This window comes from Oncorhynchus masou, chromosome 1 (genome assembly GCF_036934945.1).
Source record: "Oncorhynchus masou masou isolate Uvic2021 chromosome 1, UVic_Omas_1.1, whole genome shotgun sequence".
In the NCBI taxonomy this organism is placed as follows: domain Eukaryota; kingdom Metazoa; phylum Chordata; class Actinopteri; order Salmoniformes; family Salmonidae; genus Oncorhynchus; species Oncorhynchus masou.
In genome coordinates, this window is record NC_088212.1 from 60,719,412 (window position 1) to 60,731,653 (window position 12,242).

The window sequence follows — 12,242 nt, forward strand, 5'->3', positions numbered from 1 at the left end:
CTAGCTTCTGTTGCTAGGGCTGTTGCCAGACAGTTTAATTTGGCTAATGTTAGCTAGCTAGCAACTGTAATTGTTATTGTAGCTTTCTGTATGTAGCTTGCACTTTAATGGCATCCTTCGAGGAGATTTTCTTTTATCTTTCCAACCAGGCAAAGTACTATGAAGGCACCAGAGACATTCAGGGTAACGTTAAGCAGTTAACTTCTATTAGATGACTGCATGGATTTAGCTATGTGGTTGATACCATTCCATTGACTCCATTCCAGCCATTATTATTAGCCGTCCTCCCCTCAGCAGCCTCCACTGATATAATTATATGTCTGTCGTATAGAGGCATCTAGCTATAAGTTAAACCTGATCAATCAAATGGACAGGTGTAAGCAATTATGGTAATTCCAAATACCCTGTACTAGGTGTCTTTGCTAATCAGATATAGAGAGAGGGGGGAGAGGAAGGAAGGACGTGAGAAAGAAAGAAAGGATGGAATTGAGAGAGAGAGGGGGGAGAGAGTGGAAGACAGACAGAGAGAAACAGAGAGCGAGAAAGACAGCAGTGCAAATGTACTTAGACTTGAGTATTTCAACAATTCTTCTCTTGGCATGATTGCAAAAAATCAACCTACCCTTCTTCTGATGGGGAATTGTCAAGGAGGTGGTCAGCTGGGCATTTGAAATAACCTTTTGTATATCAATCACATTCTATTATATCTGAAATTATTATGATTTCAATGAATGTCATATCAAAGAGCACACAATGTTTCAATTTGTTACTTTTTTCTTAGTCTGTACCCTGTCTAGCCTGCCAGAAGTTTGAGAGGGCGAAGACCGTGGCGCCGAAGTTGTGGCGCCCGTTAAAGTTGTTTCATCGAGGCACATGATCAGTAAGTGTCCAAATTCAAATTTTGCCCTGATAAGTTGTTTTGAAATGGTTGCTTTATTTGACCACAGCAGATTTCATTATTATAGAATGTGTGTGTGTGTGTCCGTGTCCTTACAAATATGAAAATGTGCATTCTGTATGATACGGGTAAGAATAAAGTCATCTTATCTCTAACACTTTAAATGTTAGGGGTGGACTTCATCAGACCCTTCACAAAATCCAGGAATGGCAACAGCTGGTGTCTGACCGTGACCGATCACTTTACCAAGTGGATGGAGGCAATACCCATTGAGGTCAGTAAAGGAAGAGTATGTGATTAACTCTAAATTCCCTTCTATAACCCATTAAGAAGGGTGCTTGGAACCAAAAATAGATTTTTGTTTTGTATGATACCCATCAAGGACGAGACTGGCGAGGCCACCTCCAACGAGACGATGGACATCTTCTACACCCACGGTTCTCCTGTGGTCATCTTGAGTGACCGAGGTCATGAAAGCTGAAACAAGGTACGGATGTTATAGGATATATTCTGTCACCAATGGTTTGTTCAATTTATATTTTACAATTTGTTTTTCCATGGTAAATAATCAGACATATTTCAATATCTTACATTGTCAATAGATATCGCTTTCCTAACCCCTCCTCAACATTTGGACTTACCAGACCCTTGATAGGTACCATGAAGGGTGGGAAACCAACCTGAAGGTAATTCTCTTTACACACAATAACAGCATCCAGGCCTCCACTGAGTACGGATGGGAGCCGCAGCTGTTGACTGAGGTAAACAATTCAATTGTATATACAATTATTGCATATACTGTACTTTTTCAAATTTGTCATTGATTTAGTGTTGTTTGTCTATTGCTATTTTTGTATAACGTACTTTCAGATCACTGAAACCCCAACTGATGTTGTGGAAGTTGTCTAACCAGATCAGAACACTTTCGAGGATCACCTTCAGGCACGGACTGAGAAGGATGTGGAGGTTTTTGACCAGGTAAAAATGATTGTCTGCTGTTAATTTATTTTCTGGCCCTCCAAGAGATATTTAAGAAATGTATTTGTGCCCATCAGTTATGCATTATCTCTCCTTCACCCAAGAGGACTGTCTCTTGGGTTATTCATTGAAGTATTGACGATGTCGCGGCCAATGTGTATAACAGTCCCGACGCACCTTAATAGTACATCCTGGGCTAGTTATGAATCTGCAATTTAGAATCAAAAGTGACACTGGATGGTTACAAAGTCATGTTACTAGTTATGTTTAAATGTTAAACTCAATCATTGCAAGAAAGCTAGCTAGCTACCTAGTTTAAGTACCTTCAATGCCCATAGCATACCACCCTGCATACTACTGCTGGCTTGCTTCTGAAGATAAGCAGGGTTGGTCCTGGTCAGTCCCTGGAAGGGAGACCAGATGCTGCTGGAAGTGGTGTTGGAGGGCCAGTAGGTGGCAATCTTTCCTCTGGTCTAAATAATATCCCAATGCCCCAGGGCAGTGATTGGGGACACTGCCCTGTGTAGGGTGCTGTCTTTCAGATGGGATGTTAAACAGGTGTCCTGACTCTCTGAGGTCATTAAATATCCTATGGCACTTTGTAAGAGTAGGGGTGTTAACCCCAGTGTCCTGGCAAAATTCCCAATCTGGCTCTCAAACCATCACGGTCACTTAATAATCCCCAGTTTACAATTGGCTCATTCATATCCCTCCTCTCTCCTGTAACTATTCCCCAGGTTGTTGCTGTAAATGAGAACATGTTCTCAGTCAACTTACCTGGTAAAATAACAGATGCATTTTTTTATTTTTAAATGCTTCGACCTGCTGGTCCGCTAGCTGCCTGAATCACTGTGTCTCCAGCTCGCCGAGCTACTCACTGGACCATATGACCACTCGGCTACACATGCCTCTCCCTAATGTCAATATGCCTTGTCCATTGCTGTAGTGGTTAGTGATTATTGTCTGATTTCACTGTAGAGGCTCCAGCCCTGCTCATGCCTTAGCTAGCCCTTTTGTTCCACCCCCACACATGAGGTGACCTCACCTGGCTTAAATGGTGCCTCAAGAGACAAAACCTCTCTCATCGTCACTCAATGCATAGGTTTACATCCACTGTACTCGCATCCTACCATACTCTTGTCTGTACATTATGCCTTGAATCTACTACTTTTATTCTCTGTTCCGAACGCACTAGACAACCAGTTCTTATAGCCTTTAGCCGTACCCTTACCCTACTCCTCCTCTGTTCCTCTAGTGATGTAGAGGTTAACCCAGAACCTGCAGCCCCAGCACCACTCCCATTCCCCAGGCGCTCTCATTTGTTGACTTATGTAACCGTAAAAGCCTTGGCTTCATGCATGTTAACATTAGAAGACTTCTCCCTAAGTTTTTTTTATTTACTGCTTTAGCGCACTCCGCCAACCCTGATGTCCTAGCTGTGTCTGAAGCCCGGCTTAGGAAGGCCACTAAAAATCCAGAAATTTCGATCCCTAACTATAACATTTTCCGACAAGATAGAACTGCCAAAGGGGGCGGAGTAGCAATCTACTGCAGAGATAGCCTGACAGAGTTCTGTCATACTATCCATGTCTGTGCCCAAACAATTAAACAATTAAAAATCCACCTTCCAGAAACAAGTCTCTCACCATAGCTGCTTGTTATAGACCCCCTTCAGCTATCTTCAGATTTCGTATTGTTAGGTGACCTAAACTGGGACGTGCTTAACACCCCGGCCGTCCTACAATCTAAGCTAGATGCCCTCAATCTCACACAAATTATCAAGGAACCTACCAGGTAGAACCCTAAACCATAACCATGGGCACCCTCATAGATATCATCCTGACCAACTTGGCCTCCAAATACACCTCTGCTGTCTTCAACCAGGATCTCAGCGATCATTGCCTCATTGCTTGCGTGCGTAATAGGTCCGCGATCAAACGACCACCCCTCATCACTGTCAAACGCTCCCTAAAACACTTCAGCGAGCAGACTTTTCTAATCGTCTTGGCCCGGGTATCCTGGAAGGATACTGTCCTCATCCCGTCAGTAGAGGATGTCTGGTTGCTCTTTAAAGGTGCTTTCCTCACCATCTTAAATAACCATGCCCCATTCAAAAAAAATTTAGAACTAAGAACAGATATAGCCTTGGTTCACCCCAGACTTGACTGCCCTTGACCAGCACAAAAACATCATATGGCCTTCTGCATTAGCATCGAATAGCCCCCTGCGATATGCAGCTTTTCAGGGGAGTCAGGACACAATATACTCAAACAGTTAGGAAAGCTAAGGCTAGCTTTTTCAAACAGAAATTTGCATCCTGTAGCACAAATTCCCAAAAATGTTGGGACACTGTAAAGTCCATGGAGAATAAGAGCTCCTCCACCCAGCTGCCTACTGCACTGAGGACAGAAAACACTGTCGCCACCGATAAATCTACAATAATCTATAATTTTAATAACCATTTTTCCATGGCTGGCCATGCCTTCCACCTGGCTACCCCTACCCCGGCCAACATCTCAGCACCCCCTGCAGCAACTAGCCCAAACGCACCCCGCTTCTCCTTCACCCAAATCCAGACAGCTGATGTTCTGAAAGAGCTGCAAAATCTGGATCCCTGCAAATCAGCTGGGCTAGACAACCTGGACCCTCTCTTTCTAAAATAATCTGCCGAAATTGTTGCAACCCCTATTACTAGCCTATTCAACCTCTCTTTCGTATCGTCTGAGATCCCAGAAGAATGGAAAGCTGCCGCGGTCATCCCCCTCTTCAAAGGGGGAGACAATCTAGACCCAAACTGTTATAGACCTCTATCCATCATGTCCTGCCTTTCTAAAATCTTCAAAAACAAAGTAAATAAACAGATAACCGACCATTTAGAATCCCACCGTATCTTCTCCACTATGCAATCTGGTTTCCGAGCTGGTCATGGGATCACCTCAGCCACACTCAAGGTCCTAAACGATATCATAACCGGCATCGATAAAAGACAGTACTGTGCAGAAGTCTTCATCGACCTGGCCAAGGCTTTCAACTCTGTCAATCAACACATTCTTATCGACAGACTCAATAGCCTTGGCTTCTCAAGTGACTGCCTCGCCTGGTTCACCAACTACTTCTCAGACAAAGTTCAGTGTGTCAAATCGGAGGGCCTGTTGTCCGGACCTCTGGCAGTCTCTATGGGGATGCCACAGTGTTCTTTTTTCGGGCCAACTCTTTTCTCTGTTTACATCAATGATGTCGCTCTTGCTGCTGGTGATTCTCTGATCCACCTCTACGCAGACGACACCATTCTGTATACTTCTGGCCCTTCTTTGGACACTGTGCTAACAAACCTCCAAACGAGCTTCAATGCCATACAACACTCCTTACGTGGCCTCCAACTGCTTTTAAATGCTAGTAAAACTAAGTGCATACTCTTCAACCGATTGCTGCCCGCGCCCTCCCGCCCGACGACCATCACGACTCTGGACGGTTCTGACTTAGAATATGTGGACAACTATAAATACCTAGGTGTCTGGTTAGATTGCAAACTCTCCTTCCAGACTCACATTAAGCATCTCCAATCCAAAATTAAATCTACAATCGGCTTCCTATTTTGCAACAAAGCATCCTTCACTCATATTGCCAAACATACCCTCGTAAAACTGACTATCCTACTGATCCTTGACTTCGGCGATGTCATTTACAAAATAGCCTCCAACACTCTACTCAGCAAACTGGATGTAGTCTATCACAGTATCATCTGGTTTGTCACCAAAGCCCCATATACTACCCACCACTGCGACCTGTATGCTCTCGTTGGCTGGCCCTCACTACATATTCGTTGCCAAATCCACAGGCTCCAGGTCATCTATAAGTCTTTGCTAGGTAAAGCCCCATCTTATCTCAGCTCACTGGTCACCATAGCAACACCCAGTGCTCCAGCAGGTATATTACACTGGTCATCCCCAAAGCCAACTTACTTCAGCCACCTTTCCTTACAGTTCTCTGTTGCCAATGACTGGAACTAATTACAAAAATCACTGAAGTTGGAGTATTATCTCCCTCTCTAACTTTAAGCATCAGCTGCCAGAGCAGCTTACCGGTCACTGTACCTGTACACAGCCAATCTGTAAATAGCACACCCAACTACCTCATCCCCATATTGTTACTTATCCTCTTGCTCTTTTGCAGCCCAGTATCTCTACTTGCACATCATCATCTGCACATCTATCACTCCAGTGTTAATGCTAAATTGTAATAATTTCGCTTCTATGGCCTATTTATTGCCTTACCTCCCTAGTCTCCTACATTTGCACACACTGTATATAGATTTTTCTATTGTGTTATTGACTGTACATTTGTTTATGTGTAACTCTGTGTTGTTGTTTTTGTCGCACTGCTTTGCTTTATCTTGCCCAGGTTGCAGTTGTAAATGAGAACTTGTTCTCAACTGGCCAAGCTGGTTAAATAAAGGTGAAATAAATAAAAAAAATGTTTAAAAAAAATGCATGACAAAGATGTATTTTGAATATCTATATGTCACTACCTATGAAGTCAACGTATAACCGTTACACAAATAGCAGCTATGCATAATGTTTTGTATTTTTCTGCATGATGAGGATAATTATTAAATGTAGGTCCTGATGTGATATTTAAATGTACATTTAATTTAACTAGGCAAGTCATTTAAGAACAAATTCTTATTTACAATGACGGCCAACAGTGCGTTAACTGCCTTGTTCAGGGGCAGAACTACAGATTTTTACCTTGTCAGCTCGGGGATTCGATCCACCAAGCATTCATACTGGCCCAACGCTCTAACCACTAGTCCCGCCCCAGCTACCAAAGCAGGGAATAAGTTCATGCAAATTATGATTGGTTATCTCAAATTTGAGCAAAAAATGTAAAAGTGTAAAACAAAACACATAAAACAATTTAATGTCAGAAAAGTCAAGTATTTTCATCAGATAATAATTCCCTAAGAGAAGAATGGATTAGATATTGCTCATCACAGTAGAAAAGTAACACACAGTAACCCTTCTGATATACGTAATTTCGTCACCTGACGTGTTGCGTAATCAACCAGCGCTTGTTCCCCTTGCACAGTCTAGACAAGGTCGTAGCTAGCTAGCATTGCAAGGAGCCTCTCTCGCTAAAAAGATGATGTCCCTTGCCGCTCGTTCGGGGGTATTTTCTCCATACTTGCAGGCTACGAACTATGCAGTTGCTGGACCCCTCAAAGCCCTTATTCCAGGGGTGGTTGTAAAAGGAGAGAAAGTGTTGGTAGACACGAAGAAACCTTTCCTTACCCGCGAGTCCCTGAACGGTCAGAGTCCAAAGACTGGGCCTGCAGTATCAGTTAGCATAAATGGTAAGTAGCTAAGCTAGCAGTATCTCAGGGCTAATGTTAGTAATCGGGTTTTACTTGAGTCATTGTTGTATTTTACTAAAGTCCAATTGATATGCTGTAGAAGCTGAGGATTGTTTCATAATTTAGCCTAGTGTTCATTAGCTCGCTAATGTTAGCCGTGTAGAGTGCATTGGCTGGAAGCGGCCTAGCCAACCGGCTAGTTAACAAGCTAACTAAGGTAGGTGACTGCGAGGTCAAGACCAAACGGTTTGAACCAACAACCACAAACATGTTGGGTAGAAGTACAATTAATGTCACATATCGATTGGGTATAATAATATTTTTTAACAATTATCTAGTTAGTTAGCTAAGTAAGTGGGATGCCCATGATGAACGAGGCTAAGACATTTTAACTAGGAGCAGCACTGCAGTATGGGTCACAAAGACAGTACAGTTTGAAGGCAGAAACTGCTTCTCCAATAGAAATCCCCGATCATGCTTATAGGCGATGCATTGTCGACGTTACCTTGCTAAACTCATGCGCAGAAATACGTCATTGTGTATAACACTTACCTCATTAACTTTGCAAACCCTTGCATGGTCTGTTTTGCAAGCGTTCCCGTAAGTTTCTCAATGTTGCGCCCTGGGTTAAAGAAACTGTGACTGGAGTCTGGGGTCACAACCTGACTAGCTAGCTAACTAACTAAATAGCTAACTAGTTGCTACCTTTACTTATGTGTAGTAATGTCATATTTTGATCGTTCCAGGTACAATAACATTACATAACCCATACAGGTGGGTCTTAGTGATAATAGTCAGCAGATTCCCGACCCTACTGTTCCACTTGTCGACGCTTAGCTACACTGGGGTCAGAACGCAATCATGGCTATATTAAGACGTCATGGAGCTGGCGTGCGATATGGGTCGGAAAGCTTACCTCTATGCAGGGATGGGATATGCAACTGCACTCCAAACGTTACCTTAATCCACATTGATAGATTGAGAAGGTTGAAATACTGCTCGTTTTCCCAGAAAACTGCCATTTTTGTCCTCATGCTAGCTAGCAGTAGCCACTGCAGGTTGACTGCAAACTGGCGATCAGCTTATTTTGTTGTTCAACGTGATGTGCCATTCCATAATGGCTACTGCTAGCTAGCATGAGAACGAAACGGCAGTTTTCCGGAAAACAAACCTATTCCCCCTCGGGAGACTGAAAAGATTTGGCATGGGTCCTTAGATCCTCAAAAGATTTTACAGCTGCACCATAGAGCATCCTGACGGATTGCATCACTGCCTGGTATGTCAACTGCTCGGCCTCTGACCGCAAGGCACTACAGAGAGTAGTGCGTACGGCCCAGTACATCACCAGGGCCAAGCTTCCTGCCATCCAGGACCTTTATACCAAGCAGTGTCAGAGCGCCAAGTCTAGGTCCAAGAGGTATCTACCCCCAAGCCATAAGACTCCTGAACAGCTAATCAAATGGTTACCTATGCTATTTGCCCCCATGCTGCTACTCTCTGTTATCATCTATGCATAGCCACTTTAACAACCCTGTCTGCATTTACATAATTATCTCAATTACCTCGACACCGGTGCCCCTGCACATTGACACATTGACTCTGTACCGGTACCCCCGTATATAGATAGCCCCGCTATTGTTATTCACTGCTTCTCTTTAATTATTTATTTTTCTTATCTTACTTTTTTCTTAATTTAACCTGTAGTGACACCCCATCCCGTGAACGGGACCGTTGTCATCATCTGACACTAATTAGCATAATGCAACAGACATATACTTCCTAGAAAATATTCCTATTCATGAAAATCACAAGTGAAATATATTTGAACACAGCTTAGCCTTTTGTTAATCACCCTGTCATCTCAGATTTTCAAAATATGCTTTACAGCCAACGCTAGACAAGCATTTGCGTAAGTTTATCATAGCATAGCATTATGCCTTGCTAGCAGCAGGCAACCTTGTCACGGAAATCAGAAAAGCAATTAAATTAAATCGTTTACCTTTGATGAACTTCGGATGTTTTCACTCACGAGACTCCCAGGTAGACAGCCAAAGTTTATTTTTTCCCAAAAGATTATTTTTGTAGGCGAAATAGCTCCGTTTGTTCGCCCGGAAATTGCTGTCACCACAACGCTGAAAAATATTCAAAATTAGCTCCATAATATCGACAGAAACATGGCCAACGTTGTTTAGAATCCATCCTCAAGTTGTTTTTCTAATATCTATTCGATAATATATCCGTCGGGACAATTCGTTTTTCACTAGGACCGAGTAATGGCTACCTCTGTATTTTACGCGAGAATCTCTCTCGGAGCCATCATGTGACCACTTACGCAATGTGGCCGCCTACGGCTATTCTTCAAAAGACATGCATAAAACTACATCACAATGCTGTAGACACCTTGGGGAATACGTAGAAAGCATAAGCGCGTTGATGGTACATTCACAGCTGAATAGGGAGTCATTGGACCGCATCGCTTTCAAAACCTGGGGCACTTCCGGATTGGAAAATGAAAATACTGCCTCCTAACACCAAGTGGTTTTAAGAGCTTGTAAGTAAGCATTTCACTGTAATGTCTACACCTGTTGTATTCGGCGCATGTGACAAATACAATTTGATTTGAGATGTATCGGTGTGGATTAAGGTAAAATTGAGTACAGTGGCATATCCCATCCATACATTGAGGTACGTGGACCTGTATCTTGTGCCGTCTCCAGTGTCGTAATGTAACCATGTTTGCATTCTGACCCCAATGCAGCTCAGTGTAATGGTAGGGTCGGATTCTGGTGGCTAGAGTGAGTAGAGTTTTCTTGGTCACTAGTTTAACCTTACATTTTAGCAAGGGAGTTGGTAGCTAACATGTAGGTCAAGGGTGTGTTCATTAGGCAAATTTTGTTGCAAAATGTTTTATAACAAAACAAGAGTTTATATTGGTCAAATTCAGGAAGGTAATCATTGCGTTTGATCTGTTTTGATTCTTAAACGGTTTTCCATTGCAAGACATAATGAATACTTCTCAGCTAATGGGCTAGCTAACTATTAGAAAGCTTGCTAGCTAGCTACTTTGTATTTAAACTTCACTTTCAAACAATCTGATCATTAATTTGCTATCTTACTAGCTATTGACTTGGATGCATCTGCTTCTATAATGTGCCCTCTGGTACTTTCCTATCACATGCCATTGTCTTTCTCTTAATACTGTTTTGATTGTTTATCTAATGGACTTGTTTTATTTTTCAGCAAAAGCTGCAGTCCGATTCGCTCACACTGACATCAAGGTGCCAGATTTCTCTGATTACCGTCGGCCTGAGTTACTTGACCCCAAGAAATCTTCTCAGGAGAGCAGTGAGTCCAGGAAAACCTTCTCCTACCTTGTCACCGGGGCCACAGCCGTGGTTGGTGTCTACACAGCCAAGACCGTGGCCACACAGTTTCTCTCTTCAATGAGTGCCTCAGCTGATGTCCTGGCCATGTCCAAGATCGAGGTCAAGCTGGGAGAGATCCCAGAGGGCAAGAATATGACCTTCAAGTGGAGGGGCAAGCCTCTGTTCATCCGCCACCGGTCTGAGAAAGAGATCGCCGCTGAGGAAGCTGTGGATATGGCTGAGCTACGTGACCCCCAGCACGACAAGGACCGCGTCGCCAACCCAAAATGGATCATTGTTATTGGCGTGTGCACCCACCTGGGCTGTGTACCCATCGCCAATGCTGGTGACTATGGCGGATACTACTGCCCCTGCCATGGCTCTCACTACGATGCCTCTGGCCGCATCAGGAAAGGCCCAGCCCCACTCAACCTTGAGGTGCCCTTCTATGAGTTCCCAGATGAGGACACAGTAATTGTAGGCTAAAGTTTTGGACTGAGATCACAGATCAATGTGTTTCTGTCTTGCTCATTATTCCATCCATTAGCAGGCACAACCTCTGTTTCAGGGTGGTATAAATTATTGTAAGTAATAAATGTACATTTTATCTGATTGAAAACCTCTCATGTTATTTATTTACCCAATCTCAGCTAAATCTTATATTGTACCAAAATACGACCTGGGTTGTAAATGAGTAGTGGGATTTCTTTCGCCTTTCTTAACTTGGAATAGCCTACCAACAATAATTATGTTTTAATAGTGCAGGTACAAGGGGATTGACCAAGACTTTGCTGCTCAATCAAAAACGTACACCTGCTTACAGACAGTTGCCTTGATCCTCAAGGGTTAATGTCATGAATGATGGCTTTATTTTCAGTTTCAGAGAGATCCAAAATCTTGGATTTTGTTGGGATGATTTAGAGTGCTAGGTTCAGTTGTTTAATGGCGATATTGCATAAGGTTGTATATTTTCTTATCAATATCACTGTTTTGCTTTGGTGGTCACACAGATTAACATTACACATTCTATACCAGAAAGAAAAGTGGTCAGTGGGTGCTGACAAAGGCATTGTTTAAATTGATGCTAATGCAACAGAACAGCCAGATTACACTTTTCTATTAATGAGCTATCCATCTGTATACAGAGTTATGTACAAATGCATGCTCATGTTAAGCTAATAAATGTTTCACAGAAAATCATATTCCTTTTGTGTGCTATTTACAGCTTGCAGCTCAGACTGGGTTGCAAGTGCAGTACACAGCAGCTTCTTGCCTCTATAGTCTCAATGTCATTTGAACATTCCTGATGCACCTGCTAAAGCAAACCTCAGATTTACGAGTACATTTAATTTAGCCATCAGGCTGGGTTAATAACATGAACACCCGTTTGATTTTACATGCATGTCGAAACTACTGTCCGGTTTAAGAGAATCCTGCTGTCTGAGGTGGTCTCTTGACTGAGAGCTCTGGTGATTAGGAGGGAAATGGCTGCCAACCCGCCTGGCATTCCCACGCTTCATTGACTAATAACTAGCTAATAATAAAGTGTTTGTCTTTCTCTCTCCGGGGTCACAAATGACAAGCTATGCATAACTGCTTGTGTGTGTATTTTATCCCAATGGATTCCTTACAATATGTGTTCAGTAAA

General features: G+C 42.8%; 1 protein-coding gene across 1 annotated transcript; it reads left to right on the forward strand.

The window, feature by feature from the left end:
• Positions 1 to 6,939: 6,939 nt before the first annotated feature.
• LOC135547444 (cytochrome b-c1 complex subunit Rieske, mitochondrial-like) lies at positions 6,940 to 11,213 on the forward strand. The gene is made up of 2 exons (XM_064976474.1): positions 6,940 to 7,229; positions 10,470 to 11,213. Exons 1-2 carry the CDS (start codon positions 7,019 to 7,021, stop codon positions 11,078 to 11,080), a joined length of 822 nt encoding a protein of 273 aa, XP_064832546.1. The 5' UTR covers positions 6,940 to 7,018; the 3' UTR covers positions 11,081 to 11,213.
• The last annotated feature ends 1,029 nt before the right edge of the window (positions 11,214 to 12,242 follow it).

Coding starts and splice junctions, on each gene's coding strand:
- LOC135547444 (XM_064976474.1), top strand. CDS start 7,019: ATGATGTCCCTTGCCGCTCGTTCGGGGGTATTTTCTCCATACTTGCAG. Junction 7,230..10,469: donor AGTATCAGTTAGCATAAATG/GTAAGTAGCTAA, acceptor TTTATTTTTCAG/CAAAAGCTGCAGTCCGATTC.